The sequence below is a fragment of the Dendrobium catenatum genome, unplaced genomic scaffold (assembly GCF_001605985.2).
Source record: "Dendrobium catenatum unplaced genomic scaffold, ASM160598v2 original_scaffold_71536, whole genome shotgun sequence".
Lineage (NCBI taxonomy): Eukaryota > Viridiplantae > Streptophyta > Magnoliopsida > Asparagales > Orchidaceae > Dendrobium > Dendrobium catenatum.
In genome coordinates this window covers 774,641-790,551 of record NW_021389983.1, presented here as the reverse complement: position 1 = coordinate 790,551, position 15,911 = coordinate 774,641, and the positions used below count along the sequence as shown (strand labels likewise).

General features: G+C 31.0%; 2 protein-coding genes and 1 non-coding gene across 3 annotated transcripts in view; all 3 read left to right on the top strand.

The window, feature by feature from the left end:
• The window catches only part of LOC110108934 (SUMO-conjugating enzyme SCE1), a 21,158-nt gene extending 19,417 nt beyond the window's left edge, over nucleotides 1-1,741 (top strand). Inside the window, exons 4-6 of the mRNA XM_020839795.2 lie at nucleotides 135-287; nucleotides 511-624; nucleotides 1,384-1,741. Coding sequence (XP_020695454.1) covers nucleotides 135-287; nucleotides 511-624; nucleotides 1,384-1,446 — 330 coding nt within the window. The 3' untranslated portion in view covers nucleotides 1,447-1,741. The remainder of the gene's footprint in view (nucleotides 1-134; nucleotides 288-510; nucleotides 625-1,383) is intronic.
• Nucleotides 1,742-14,084: 12,343 nt separating this feature from the next.
• TRNAE-CUC lies at nucleotides 14,085-14,157 on the top strand. The gene has a single exon. It is a non-coding gene; the product is annotated as a tRNA-Glu (tRNA).
• Nucleotides 14,158-14,256: 99 nt separating this feature from the next.
• Nucleotides 14,257-15,805, top strand: LOC110108940. The gene is made up of 2 exons (XM_020839808.2): nucleotides 14,257-14,463; nucleotides 14,832-15,805. Exon 2 carries the CDS (start codon nucleotides 14,834-14,836, stop codon nucleotides 15,554-15,556), a length of 723 nt encoding a protein of 240 aa, XP_020695467.1. The 5' UTR covers nucleotides 14,257-14,463; nucleotides 14,832-14,833; the 3' UTR covers nucleotides 15,557-15,805.
• Nucleotides 15,806-15,911: the final 106 nt, after the last annotated feature.

Genomic DNA, 15,911 nt, shown 5'->3' with positions numbered 1-15,911 from the left:
CCCCCCCCTTCTTTTGCCACCAATGTATTCGAACTAGCTAAATGCTAATTAGATTCTCGAGGCTGATTTATAATCAAACCTTTTCCATATTTGTGGCATGGGACACTGCTAAGGCGCAAAATTACTTTTTGCAGACTGAGTGGGATGGTGGTCACTACCCCCTCACACTCCACTTCAGTGAGGACTACCCAAGCAAGCCTCCCAAGTGCAGATTTCCACAAGGTTTCTTCCATCCAAATGTTTACCCCTCCGGTACTGTTTGCCTTTCAATTCTCAACGAGGATAGTGTAAGCACACTTCTTTGGCCACTTCTGCGAGGTCGATGACTTAGGCTTCGTTTGGGAAGACGGTTTTTTTATTGCTTCTTAAAATAACTTTTTAGTTTAAAAATTATAATTTTTATACTAGAAAGCTGTTTTAAGAACAATAAGAAAGTCGTCCCAAACGAAGCCTTAATTTTGAGGTACCAGACAACTTTTGATGCTGTTATGTATTATTCATTGTATGCAGGGTTGGAGACCTGCCATCACTGTGAAACAAATTCTTGTGGGGATACAGGATTTACTTGATCAGCCAAATCCTTCTGATCCTGCTCAGACTGATGGATATCATCTTTTTATTCAGGTTTACATTTTAGAAGTCCCATAACCTTTTTATACTTGTGACTGAAATGGTTATATAATCGGCCCTCCTATAGTGGCCTCCATCACCATCCTTAGGGATTGTTTGGTAAATTCTTTTTTTGAGGGCTGATTTAGGCTTCGTTTGGGACGGCTTTTTTACCGCTTCTTGAAATAGTTTGCTAGTATAAAAATTTTAACTTTTATACTAGAAAATTACTTTAAGAAGCAATAAAAAAGCTGTCTCAAACAAAACTTTAGTCACTATTCGTTTTCATAAAGGTGTTGAGAAGCTGTTGTCTGAAAGTTGCTTTAGATGCATCTTATTCAAAGCAGGGTTTTGAATTTGTGAAGATTATTTGAAAACCATGTCAAATTTTGGCTTGGATTAAACTCAACGAGTTGACTAATAAGTCAAAATTGACTTATATTCGACTAGACTTAGCCGAGTTTTGATTAGATTGATTTTAACTCGAGTTCTCATCAAAATGTTGCATGTATGTGTCAATGTGTGATTGAATGCAGATATGTTTTTGCATCTATATTATATAAGCATTTCTATTGGATCAGATTTAGGCTCTAATTGAAGCAACAATTGATGACCGATTCAAATTTAATGAGTCGAGCAATAACCAGGCTTGATCGAGCAATAACGAGGCTCGATCTTGAGCTTGGGTTAGATCAGCTCAAGATGAAATCGTAATCTCGTCAGAAATAAGTATCTCATATGTAATCTTTCTAATAAGAACAAATGGATTTGCAGGATCCTGTGGAATACAAACAACGGGTTAGGCAGCAAGCAAAGCAGTATCCTCAGCTGATCTGATCTCTCTTTCTTCACCACAAGACCAATGTGATATTTCTCTACCTGCTTTTAATATGTCGGCATTGGCTTTTTAACCATGGAACTTCTCTGTTTTGAACTACTCTTTCCCCATTGTGTGGGGCTTGTAATTAAAGATAGATCTTGTTTGAACTTCATGAATATCTTGTTTGAACTTCATGAATAACTGGCGCAGTTGAAACAAAATGTTTTGGTAAGAAAATATACTTTTTTACTTTGGTTGTGCAAAACCTGAAAATTTTAAAGAGCTGTCTGATTATTACCTTTTCTGAGTGAATTGTTCGGCTATCATTTTGTTATCCTGCATTATGCTGGTTTTCACTGAATTTTGCCGCTGATTTGTAATCAAGTAAACAGTTGACTAATTTACTTGGGTTTCATTTTAGATAGTTTTTTTAATGTTTTGTTATTAACACTGCAATCAAAATTTTTGTTTGGCTACTAATTTTTTGCTATTTTTTAAAACAATTTTGTACAATGAAGATGCTTTTTATTATAGTTTTCAAAAAGGTATTTTTCTTCAGAATAATTAAATAATCACCTTAGAAAAGTTACAACCATCTCAAATGGATACTTAATTTTATTAGTTTATTGTAAACCAATCAATAAATTTGAGTTTGCGTAAAAGTATGTTGCTTCACTTAGAAATAGGGGTGTCAATGACATAACCCAAAAATCCGACTAAAAAATTTTGAGTTGGGTTGACTCGAACATGAATTGGGATGGGTTTGAGTTAGGGTTTTTGACTCGTTTTAAAAATTGGGCTGGGTTCGTGTTGACCCGGAAACTCGAGAATGACTTGGAATGATACTCGCTGCCTGTGCTTGACCAGAGTTGCCCCCGTCTCTTCCAAAGACAATCTCGCGTTGCTATCAGAGTCAATCCTGCGCTGCGTCCCGAGGTAATGAACGCGCGAAGCCAATCCGTGTCGCGTTGCCCGTCGTTGCTGCTGCCGTGTTCTGTCGTCGACTTGCTGCCACTGCCGCTACTGAGTCCCGAGCGATGACGCTGTCGGTTCCTGCTGTGTTGGCCGTCAGCTTGCCACTGTCGGTGTTGCCGTGTCTGCGGGTTGGGTTTAGGTTTAAAAAATCGATCCATTTGTAAAAATGGGGCCGGTTCGGGTTGAACCAAATAGTGTTGGGTCAATTTCGAACCTTGAACCCAACCCGCTACTTGAAAATATTGACCAAACCAAATAGCTCTTAAGTATATTTTTATATCTATATGTATATATTTATTGCCTATTCATGAATGTAGGCTTTTATAATATATTTGCGCGTTAATATATTGCAGAAATGCTGAAGAGTTCGTGGGAATTGGTTGGTGGGATTAGGGGTGTAAGTGAGCCGAGCCGGCTCGAGCTTGATTCGTTTATGGGCTCGCAAGCCGGGCTTATCGAGCTTACGAGTCGAGTTCGAGCCATCTCGAATAAATATTAATATTTTTAAATAATTTTATTTTATTTATTAAATTTAAATATTAAAAAATTAATAAAAATTACCTAAGTTTTATTTAAATGTTAAACATTTCATTTTTTTTTCTTTCTAAATTTTAATTAAGTTTTAAAAATCATACTTAAGTTTTATTGATCCCGCCTAATTTTTAAAAATCTGGCGTAAATTTTAAAATTCCTGCCCTAGGTTGTGAGCTAGCTCGATCTCGTTTACAGTGAAACGAGCTCGAGCTCGCTTTCCAACTGGCGAGCCGAGGTCGTTATGGGCCTAAACTTGACTCGACTTGACTCATTTACACCCTTAGGCAGGATCAGGCCAGGTTGGCCATGATTGTGATGGCATGGATGATAGTGGCATTATTCATGTTGGAGGTCATGAGAAGTGTCAACATATCATTGACATAAGCATCATGTATAATTAGGAAGATATAAAGAATTTCTAGCGCCTTTGAACTCTTAGTGAAGTACAATAACAAGAAGCTTTTAACCTAATGCGTAGGGTTGGTTATATGAATCATTTTTTATTCATTGTGTTATATTAAGAGTCGAATTCTCATTTAAATCTAAATGAAAAGGCCATTTTTAAGTTTTAACCAAGTTTTTGAAGTATATCTCTATCTTTTTTAACATAGATTAGATTTAATATATCTATTTTCCTAATAGGGTTATTAGAAATCAGATGTTTTATGCGACCAAATTATCTAAGGTTGAGTTTCTAGAACACTCAACCTTATAGTGAAGTACAAAAACAGCATCAAGCTTTATCCTATTACGTGGAACTAGTTATATGAATCATTTTTATTTATTGTGTGCTATTTGTTATATACTTATCATCGCTTATTAGTTTTAAACTTTAAAATGAAGGGGTAGAAATTTAAAAAATAAAGTAAAACATTATTCTAGGATTAGATGGGGGCATTTAAAGAATATTAATAAAAATATTTTGAGAGTAAGAAATTATACCTAAAGATTTTATCTGGGCATAAGGAAGTTAATATTTTGTAAGAAAAAATATAGTGATATTAAGAATGTTACAAAAGATTTTCTTGGAGTATCAAAGATAGAAGTTCATAATAAAACATAAAAAATAGTGGCGGTAGAATCAAAATTAGCATATACGTGAAAAGGTTGGAGTAGCTCTAGTGGAAGATAAGATTAGAGAAAGTCATCTTAGATGATTTTGTCACATAAAACGGTTGCCTTCTGATGACCTTGTTAAGAAAGTAGATGTATTATATTTGACTTATGTTAAGAAAAGTTGAGGTCGACCTAAAAAGACTTAGTCAGAAAATATTACAAATGACCTTTCTTTATTAGATTTAAATGAGAATTTAATTCTTAACATGACATAATGGTGAAAAAGGATTCATGTAGCCAACCCCACATAGTGGGATAGAGGCTTGATGTTGTTGTTATGTTTTATTAAGAGTCAAATTCTCATTTAAATTAAATAAGCAAGTTATTTTTAGAATGTTCTAACCAAGACTTTTTAAGTTTTATGCAATAAAATCTTTACATTGTAGTACATGGCTACATACCAGAATATGACAAACAAATAAATAGCCATGACCATACAAAATCAAAAAATACCTATACTTACTAAGATAGATTAGAATCTATAACCTTAACTACTCAACCTACTCTTTCCTCTTTCCCCTTTTCCTGACCTAAAATAGAATGCAAAATATGTATGAGCAAACGCAACTCAACAGGTCACACCGATTAATCTTAATTTTTAATAATTAAGTCATTATGCATACTAAATTAAAATAGTGATTAACGGGCAATGGAACAGATCAAAGTAATGCTATTAGGTAACAAAAAATAAATAGACATTATAATGAAAGTAAATAAATGTGTTATATATATAAGAATAGAAAGTAACAAAATTCTCTTAGACCTTTATAACTCCCATCAAAAATAGATATCAAAATTCAAGCCCTTATGACTCATGGTATATTTAGCACAACAAAACTTCCTCCAACATTAGAGCTTTACAAAATCATACATTTTAAATAGATAAATACATATATAATTACATTGCAACAAAAGAAGTGTAAATAAATTGATATCAGAAATTCACATAATACTTTATTAGTAGTCAACATATTCAACAACTGAGTAAAATTTCATCATTCTAGAATTTCACCTGATTATTAAGGATCATTTAAAATATTTTTAAAATTTTTAAATATACTATAATTTTATTTTTTATATTAAAGTTATTTTTTAATTTGCTAAAAATAAAGAACTTTTTAATGTACCTAGTAGAATTTTTTTAGAAAAACATTTATATATTCAAAATGATCATATCTAAAAAATATAAAAAGTTATATAGTGAAAGTTTACAGATGTGAAGTTATCCCTATTTCTAAGCTAAAAATTTATAATTTTAATAAAAAAATTGATTTTTTTTTTATTTTTTTTTTTAAATTGAGATAGGTAGAATGTAACCCATCTTAAGCTAGATAATTTTCTAAATTGAGTTGACATCGAAAAATTGACTTTCTCTCTCTAGTTGGCAACACTCACTTGGCAGGGGGGGGTGAGAATTTGGAAAATTGAATTATTTATGGAATTTGTTATTTTAATAAAAAAGTTTTCTTGGCACGACAGTGCTTTAGAAACTGATGCCTTAATGCTCCTTATAGAGAGTGCAGCGCTGCAACATTCCCCTTATTTCTCTAAAAGATAGAGAACTCAATATGACAACACTACCTACCTTAATATTGCAGCTCTCCCAAGGGAAAATTCTAAAATTTTTGTTTCATTCACATAGACTATTGGGATCCAGTTCAGAATAGTTTCACACATTCACATTCCTACAAAAATACTCAAAGACACGTGTAAGAATTAAAGATGAGCACATTTCCTTACATTACTATTATCAAATCGAGCCATAACAGATACAACTGCACATTGTTTCAGTGGGTATTACAAGCCTCCCCTCCTTCGAAAAATATCATCCTTGATATTTAATCTCTTCGCTTCTCCTTGAAGTGAAATAAAAAATGGCCATCTAGTGGTCAAAACCCCAAAGTGTTGAAACACCTTCTTGACATAGTGTATCCATTATGCATAATAGAAGTGCCTTTTTCACTTAAGGGCATTTAACTTTAAATTGCATACAATGTTCATTATGATAGGGCTTTTTTTATTATACATCAATTTTATTATACTTAAGGTTTTTCGTAGTACACTAGGTAGTAGCTATCTTGTCCCAAACATGATTATGAGTTTGATTGAGTAGCTTGAGTTATATATAATTGAAATATCTCATTTCTCTCATTTAATGGGTAATTTTTTATATTTCTATAGATTATAAGCCTTACATCTTTTCATATATATCTCTTAGAATTTGTCTATCTAGGAATTCAGAAATTTTTTTCTCAATATGAAATCATGATGCCAAATATGAATGACATAAAAATTGATTAGTGATAAAGCATTTTGTGGTTGGTTTTGGTTGACTACCTTATAAGGTATATAGTTTTGAATTTGATAGCCTGAGAATGATAGACCCTTGATGTCCTACAGGTTTATATCTTCATTTCCTTAAACTTCTTACACCTCACATATTACACTTTAATCTCATTACACTCCTTTATTTAGTCTTTGCTAGTTTAATTACTCTGAATATAAAAAACTTTATATATGAAAAGACAATCATCTTACCTGCTTGATTTACCCTTTTCCTTATAGATTGATGTTTTTTAGAGTATAAATTACACTACAAGGTCAACAATCATTTGAATTCTTGCTTGATTTTAACCAACACATATCAAGGTAAAGGCATGCTTCATTTATCAAGAGTTAATCTCGAAGGTATCCTATAGTGTAATTAACCTTAAGGAGCTTAGTCCCTGTAAGAGATTGAGTAACCCATATTCTCTTAATTTGGCATAACTTAACTCTAATGATACGACTTCTCTAAGTATTTTATACTGGATGAAATAAAATTTGTCAGTCTTATCATATTGGATATGTTTTCTAGTTTCTTTTTGTGGAATTTCTTATATAAGAAGAATACACTCATATCTTACCCTTTTCACCTGCAATAATAATATGATGCATATATTATCTCTATATAAAGTATAAGAACATGGTTTTGCATAACAACTATATATGCTTACATATGTTATGCATAATTATATAAAATAATATAATATGTCTCAATAAAGCATGAAAACATAAAACTCTATAACACTTACATTGAGTGTAGTGTTATACATAGTTGTGTGCTAACAATATTATGTAATATCACTTAGTAAAATAAAGGTATACAACTCAGTACACACTTATATTTAGTTTTGGTGCTAAATATAATTGTGTCCTAATAATATGATGGATTATCTTTTAGTAATATATAAGTACACCACTATGCATAATAACTATACATGCTTCTATGTATTGAGCTATGTAGCATATTGATTAAGTTTAGGTAATGCATGCAATTGTATACTAAAAATACAATAAAATGTCTCTCATTAAATGCAAGTGCACATATGTGTACAAAACAAATATTAAGCTTGAAGGTTGAAGTTGTGCACTAGTAGTATGATAAATTATTTCTAAGTAAAATACAAGTACATTGCTAGAGATAACACCTACATTAAGAAAGGACTATACAAGAATGCATACAAGTAATATGATGGATATAAGATCTACAAAACTACCAAGAAACACTTAACACAATGATATTCTTTCATTGAGCATAATTGGCCATAATTTTGTTTAAAAATAATATAATTGTATTAGTAACATATATAAAGCTCTTACTATTTGTTCTCAATAATATAATGAGTTTTGATTAGGGTGGGATGATATAAACCCTAATGGATTATAATGACATTTAGAAATATTTTGACATATAATAGTCAAATGATATGTCAGGAGTCATTATATGTCTAATTTGTAAATCATCTTTGTCATATCATATATATTAATGTGCTCTAATTATAATAATTTTTTTTTTCTAATTTTATGGGAATTGTAGATTTAAAAACAAGAAGCTTCTTTTTTAATTATAATTCTTTAAGAAATTGACACATGTCGGTACACATGATTTTTTTGGGACAATTATGTGTATGTTGTACAAATCGATTTCACTAGAGCATTCTATACATACTAGGCTATTTTATGGATATTGTTTAATAATTTTTTGATTCCTGAATTTGAAGATATAAAATGATTTATAAGAATTTTATGCTAAAAACTAAAAAGTTGATATAATTATATTTATACTGAATATATTTTATTATTAAAATCCTTTTCCATTATAGAACTCTGCATATAAATTTTTTTTCTTTTCTTATTTGTTTTAAACAGAGAAGAGAAGAAGGAAAATGAGAAGAAAAGAGAGGGTAGAGATGAAACTAGGGTTTGGAGATCATAAAGTCGTTATTGTTGGTCAATCTAGTTAAAAAATTTGCTCATCTTGAGGTAGGCTATTATTACATTACATCTAATTTTAGTAATTTTTTTATTTAATGTTTTCCTAATTTTTAATTTGGTCAGAATTTATAAAAGTTATGATATCGAGACTTTTTAGCAAACTTTCATTATATGATTTTTACTATGTTATAGTTTTATTCATTCTCCACATACTGACAGAAATATATTTAACTTTATGAGGTATTTTTATATTTTGGGAAAAATTCCTCACTTTGAGAAATTTTGATAAATAGAAAAATTGAATAAATAATTATCAAAATATCATAATACTAATATATTGCATGCATACTTTGTATAATTAATTTGTTATTGTGATTATATACATGTGAAAATGAGTATAATGATTTTTTTTTTACGGATGACACTAGTCATGATATATATATATTATAAACATTAAATCGATGCAATGAGATGAATATTATGCATAATATCATTTATTTATTATGTTATATATGTTGTGAATTATATGTATGTAAGAAATACAAGGTAGAAATTAATGATTGACTGATGATTCAAGTTAGTTATGGACATAGTACCTTGTATATGAGGGTGGGCAAATGATCTTTTAAAAAAAAAAATAACGTGTGCGGTGTAATCCTAAAAGAAATGAAAAGGGATGCATATGAAGATATATTGATATAATATGATACGCTGATGTAAAGGAAGTGATATCTTTTGATATTGAAGTCATTTGACATACATAACTTATGTTATAAATGATTCCTAAAATTATGATTTATATGATTATGATTAATTCTTACAGAGGTTGACTACTTTATTGGACACAAGAAAAAACACCACATATAGCTGATGCGTTATCTTGCTTACAGTACTTTTATATGCATATAATAGTACTAACATTATTCACGGGAGCTATAGAGCCACAAACAACAGAAGATTGGCTACTAAGAATAAAGAAGATTTTTTATGGTATGCAATATCCAAAGAACAAGAAAGTGTCACTAACAATATTTTTATTTGAAGGAGAAGCCCAGATATGGTGGATATGACAACAACGGGAGAAATTTTAGGGAAAGATAAATATTGAGATTACCTAGGTAGAGTTTGTTACTATCTTCAAGGATTGGTTTGTACCTCCATCAACTTGACAACAAATATAGGAAGCTTTTATGAGATTTGAGCAAGGGAACAGAATAATGATGTAGTACATTTTGCTACACTGGCCAGATATGCATCCCAACTAGTCAATACTACTGTGAAAAAAATGTTATAGATTTTTGAGAGGATTGAAGGATGAGCTGAGGCATCCGTTAGTTCCATTGAGAATTCAAAAATTTTTAGAGTTAGTTGAGAGAGCGAGACTGGTAGAGAATGATTTGGCTATTCCCCAGCAAGATATGAGTAAAAAGATAGCAAGTGAGGAGATGATAAGAGGAGAAAGTAGTGAAAAAAGAAGTAGATTTATTGATGTTAAGAGCAGATCCGTGGTACCAGCTAGTAGTGTACAGGGGTGTCTCAAATATGGGAGGAGATATATAGGATAGTGTTATCTGATCACAGGATAGTGCTTTAGATGTGGTTAGTACATACACAAGATGATAAACTTCCCATAGCGAGGATTTAGGTCCAAGACAGATCAGTCTACAAAGGCATATGATCGAAGATTTATAGGATCTAGATTGTCTAGTCAAGATTATGTAAGCGAGATCAATGGAAGACAGACGAGTAAAAAAACATAGGAAACACACAAAATTAATAATGATGGCACCCCAAATATAGCTGATGGTATACAATTTAAGTCAATAGGAAGTGAGAGAAGCTCCAGAGAGGTCTATTGGTATAATTTCTCTTTCAAATATCATTATTTTGATTGAAATATATTAAAATTAATTAATTTCTATTTATTTGATTATATGATTGACATGTATATTGACTAATATACACACATAATTTATTTTGATTGATAAATGATATGATTGATGGTTGATATGAATGATAAGTATGACCAGTAATCTATTGTGAGAAATTTTGAGGATGATAATTTTTTAAAGTGGGTAGATTGTAATGACCGTTAGATTTCTATAAGATATATTTTAATATATAATAATCAAATAATATTTTAGGAGTAATTAAAAGTCTAATTTATAAATCATCTTTATCATATCATAGATATTGATGTGCTCTAATTATAATAATTTTTTTCCTAATTAAGTTTATATGTAGTGTTGATATGAAAAATGAGAAGCTTCTTATTTAACTGTAATTTCTTAAGAGTTTGACATATGTTGATACAAGTTTTTTTAGACCATTAGGTGTTTGTTTTGCAAATTAATTTCACCACAACTTTTTAAACATTCTGGGCTATTTTATAAATATTTTTTTTAATAATTTTTGGATCACTGAATTTAATGATATAAGAAGATTTATAGGGATTTCATACTAAAAACTAAATAATTGATATAATTACATTTATAACCTTAATAAATTTTATCATAAAAATCCCTTTCCACTATAGAACTCTTTATATACCTTTTTAGCATTCTTATTCGTTTTAAAGAAGAGAAGAAGAAAAATGAGAAGAAAAGAGAAAGAAAGAAGGGAGGAAGCTCGAGTTTGGAGATCATAAAGCTACTTTTGTTAGTATGTCCAGTTGAGAAATTTGTTCTTCTTGAGCATATATCTAATTTCAATGATTTTGTACATTTTATGTATTCTTAATTTTAATTTGGTTAGAATTTATAAAAGTTGTGATATCTCAATTTTTAGCAAACTTTTACTGTGTAATTTTTAGTATGTTATAGTCTTAATCATTCTGTACATATTGATAGGAATATATTAATTTTTATCAGATATTTGATCACATTATTTGTCACATTTTCTTATGATTATATGTTCATACTTATATTGATTGAATTATTGCTTGTATACTATTTCTATTGCCTTGTATTGATTTTAATTATAGATTCTAATAATCTACCGAGCTATTAGTTCACTATTTGATTTTATATATTTTCAAGAAGGGGTTAGGATCCAATAAAGTGAGGACAAATCTGAGATTCAAATTTTGTTTTATTTCTGCATTTCTTTAATTTTATTCTTTTGTAGTCAGGAGTTAAAAGAGAGACTGATGAATGCGTGGATTGAACTCTTAGCTATTGTACATAAATATTGAGAGATAAATATAATTTTATATTTTGATGTATGTGATTTTTAATTGTTTCCATTGGATTGATTTATGCTGATGAATTTATAGAAACTCTAATTGATTAACTAAAAAATTGAAATATGCAATTCTTCCAAAATTTGATCTTGTGTTATTACATGGATGATGAATATAACTAGAGAATGAATTAATAAAATAACTATTATTAAACCAATCACCTAAATCTATAATTATAAGAGATCATATTTTTTAGTAGGAGTGCCTTCAAAACCTAAGCTTGCAATTACTTAGCCAAAAAGGAAACTACCATGTTGGAGGAAGAAACCCTTTAATCTCTACTTTATTTGAGCTATGAAAAGAGTAGGTAAAGCTCATGAATATGGAAGGTCACCTCTATAGGAAAATTAATGCACATATAAACATAAAAATCATGTCATTATTTATTTTTGGAGGGCTCACATGGGGACTTTATCTCGATGAATTTGACCTATTATTTAGCTCGTGTGACCATTTTCCTAACAAATAAAGCTGATTACATAATCCCCACCAAATAATTTCACATGAAGACACATGTTTGAATTCCTATGAAATAGTTTTTTTTTTTTTAAATTGGTTAGATCTTAGAATTTGGAAATTAAAAATGTTAAAACACTATATTTAGATTTTTTTTATGCAAAAAAATCATCATTAAAAGATTTGAAATATGGCATCATGGTTGAGGAACTAGCCCAACTATTTGCTCTTTCTCCCATTAATTCTTTGGTTTAAAGTTTTCCTTATTGCTCACAAATCGCAATTCCCCCTTCCTCATCATCCTAAGTTCTTTTCCAAAATTTTATGTTTCATGAAAAGATTAATATCATATTGTATTCAAACTTTTTGTTGCTTTGCACTAACATATGATTTAGTAATACTTTTAAATATGAGTACAACTGTTTGATTTGAAATTCACAATTTGGCTATCATTTGATCATTTTTGAATGAAGTTACTCTAATTAGTATGCAAGTATATGATACCAAAGGTGAATTGATAGCTTCTTCATTCAAAGAATTCAATGTGAGGGAGAAGATGTAGGAACCCTTTATTGTCCTATAAAAGAAAAATTAATGGAGGAGCTAATTTTTCAGAAAACTTGACTTTGCTGGACTCATCTCTTATGGTTGAACAAAAATTAATCATGAAAAAGTTGGATTTCTTTCGAAAACGGATTACTTAAGGGGGATGAAACGAGGAACAATGAGAGGATGGAGGTTATGAAGATGAGATGATTGCGGATGAAGCAAGCATTCTTGCGGATAGAAACGTTAGTGAAATTAATTTAACTAGAGTCGAGCAATCTTTGAAGACTTCATTCAAATAAAGTAAAAGGTGGATATGAATATCGAGAGATGAACTTTTCTCAAGCTAAAAAAAAAAGATTATACTCTTTAACTCTTTTATTAGAGTAGCTATATGTTGCTTAACAAAAAGCTCAAAATAAATCTCCAATGACTTGAAGATATGTCATTTAATGAATGAAATGTGGCACGCGTTATCCATCCAATTAGCTAAAAAATTATTTTGAGCATGTGAACATTACTCTTTCATTTTTTAAAATAAAAAGTTACTCATTTTTGAATAATATTATTCATCTGTTTGATTTATTAAGAATTCAACACTGTGCACATCATTTATTATTTTCTCATGTATGAAATCCAACAAAAACATTTTAAATTAATATTCCTAATTATTTCTAACAATAGTTACCTATATTAGTTTTTATTCTATATTATTAAAATTTTATTAGTATGAAAAATATTAATTTCCTTTTGTTAGGAGGAAATAATTCACCCTCATTCATTTATATTCAATAATCAATATTAGGGACTATTTGACAATATTTTCTACTAGAATTTTACTTGTTCAAGCCTAAATTTAAAAAGTATTAATGAATTAATATTTCTTATTTCCACATTAGTCAATATTGCAAGTAGCTATCATTTCATTGACCATTTATATATAAAAAATATCTTCATCCTTTCTATTATAAAAAAAAAAACGTAAAAAGCGACATTATTTCATTATCCATAAATATTCTCATCTTTATTCAAGTCGTCCTCTCCTTGTATTTACTCGAGTAGTCGACCTCCATTGAGCATATACTACCACAATGCTGATCACGATCATGTCAAAGATGGCTCCCTCCCGTTCCTGCCATTCAAATTGCTTGTATCGCATGCCGCCGCAAAACATATATAATTTTCAATACCTATAAATTTACTGATACAACGTAAAACTTCTTCTACAACAGTTACATGATCATGTGAGCGGAGCACCATCATATAAAATTTCTTCTTCGATTAGAATTTGTTTAGATCGGTGAAAAAATAATTAACTTTTTCACATCAAAGATTATAATTGTTTTGATAGTTTATCCATTTTACTTAAAAATTACAATAGGCATCAATTTTAAACGTCTTCAAAATTACCATTTATAAATTTACTTAATTATTAAAATTTGTCTTTCCTGTTCAGAATTCTATCATAAAAATCGATTGTTTCGATTGAGATTTTATTTAATTAACTATAGGTTTAAAAAATATTTCAAATCCGTTGTAGTCTAGTTGGTTAGGATACTCGGCTCTCACCCGAGAGACCCGGGTTCGAGTCCCGGCAACGGAAACATTTTTATATTTTGCACGTGTTTTTGTTTGCCTTTTATAAGGAAGTTATGGAATTGGCCTCCATGTTTGCCTTTTATAACGCAGTTGTGGAGTTGTAAAGCTCTTAGGCCATTTCGAAACTGGGAAGCTTCCTATTTGAAGTTCTTTTCGGAGATGGCATAACCTCACTGTAATTTGGAAATATGAAAGAGGTTTCCTGCTTTCGTTTACAGTAACTCTCTTCAATTTCGTGAGTTCTGAGACGTTGTGGCGACAGCCAATTCATCGTCAAATAGAGAAGAGAGCTTTTTATTACGAATCTTCGGTAAAGTTTTTTGCCATAATCAATTTCTTTTAAAAGCACTCAATTTTCTCGGAAAAAGAGATTTTTTTCTTCACATTTCTCGTCTTTTTATAGAAAGAGAATGGCAGAGTTACTAACAAACCCTACTGTTCCCGTTTTCCTGAGTTCACTTTCCACATCAATTCGTTTTCGCCAGATACTAATGTCATGCCCATAAACTGTTTGTTTGTTTGCTCCAGCAAAAAAAAATAGTAATAATAACCGACTCTCTTGTCTTCTTGCATGATAAATCTCGAACAACCACTGAACAATTCATTGGCTTTTCTCGGAATTTGAAAATTGGCTCTTAGTTTGTTCTTTTTGAAGGATATTATATTATGGCAATGCAGATATGCAAAACATAGGTGACTTGATAGCCCCAGCTCTGCTCAATGACATCGATGGAAACGATGAGAAGGAGGAGGTCATCCTGGATGATGATTCTATTGCCGCATGGGAAGGATTTATAGAATCAAAGTCGATGGCAGAACTGATTTCTCCAGAGGACTTGGAGTGGGTGGACTCTTGCCTTGTGGCTGAGCCAGAATTGTCCATGGAAAGCTGGGCTTCTCTTAAAGAAGCGCTAATTGATAGTGTCACTGCTTTTACTGATTCCTACGAGGTGAACAATGCAGATGATCTTGATGAGTCAGGTAATGGCGAGAAAATGGAGGTTGATAAAGAAATGGTTCTTGGGAAGCCAGAGATTGCTAACGATCAGGGAGATTCTGCTCACGTTGGAGCACGGATGAACTGCACTGGAGGGGATGATCGTAATGATAGAGATGAGGGAATTCAAAAAGAGATCGAATCACCGGAGAGTATTTTCAGGGTGTGGGATCTCCAGGAAGAGCAGGAAGGAAAGGAGCATGAGCTGATACCTGAACTAACGAGAGCGGTTTCAGATCTTCAAGTGGCGAAGGAACGGGAGGATGAGTTCTTAACTGAGCTGAAGCAAGCAGTTGCAGAGAGTATTCTCAGGGATAAGCAAAGGGAGGCCATTGGTGCAGCAATCACAGCTGAAGATGGAAAGCTAGATGACATCATTTCAAGTATGGGCGATTTATCACTCTAAGCCGTCCTCCAAACAAAGTTATCTGAATTATTTCGTTTGAAGTAATCTGATGAAAAAGTATTTCGTAAAGATTTAGTTAGTTTTAGGCTGTTGTCTGTTTCAGCACCGTTCCTTCATCTTTTTATATGCCTTTTGGTAGATTGCTTGCAGGCTGTTCTGAACCCATATACAGTGCGAAGGAATGAAATCTGTTAGTTTGTAATTGAAGTTTTATACTATGAAAATGGTTTCTTTAATGTGATTTTCTACTGAAATCTTCGGTAACTATCGATTTATGGCTTCTATATATTGTTAGGGCATCTCCAACCGAACATCAAACATGCATTTTGCGTCCTTCGGTCGCTCCAGCCGAATG

Coding starts and splice junctions, on each gene's coding strand:
- LOC110108940 (XM_020839808.2), top strand. CDS start 14,834: ATGCAAAACATAGGTGACTTGATAGCCCCAGCTCTGCTCAATGACATC.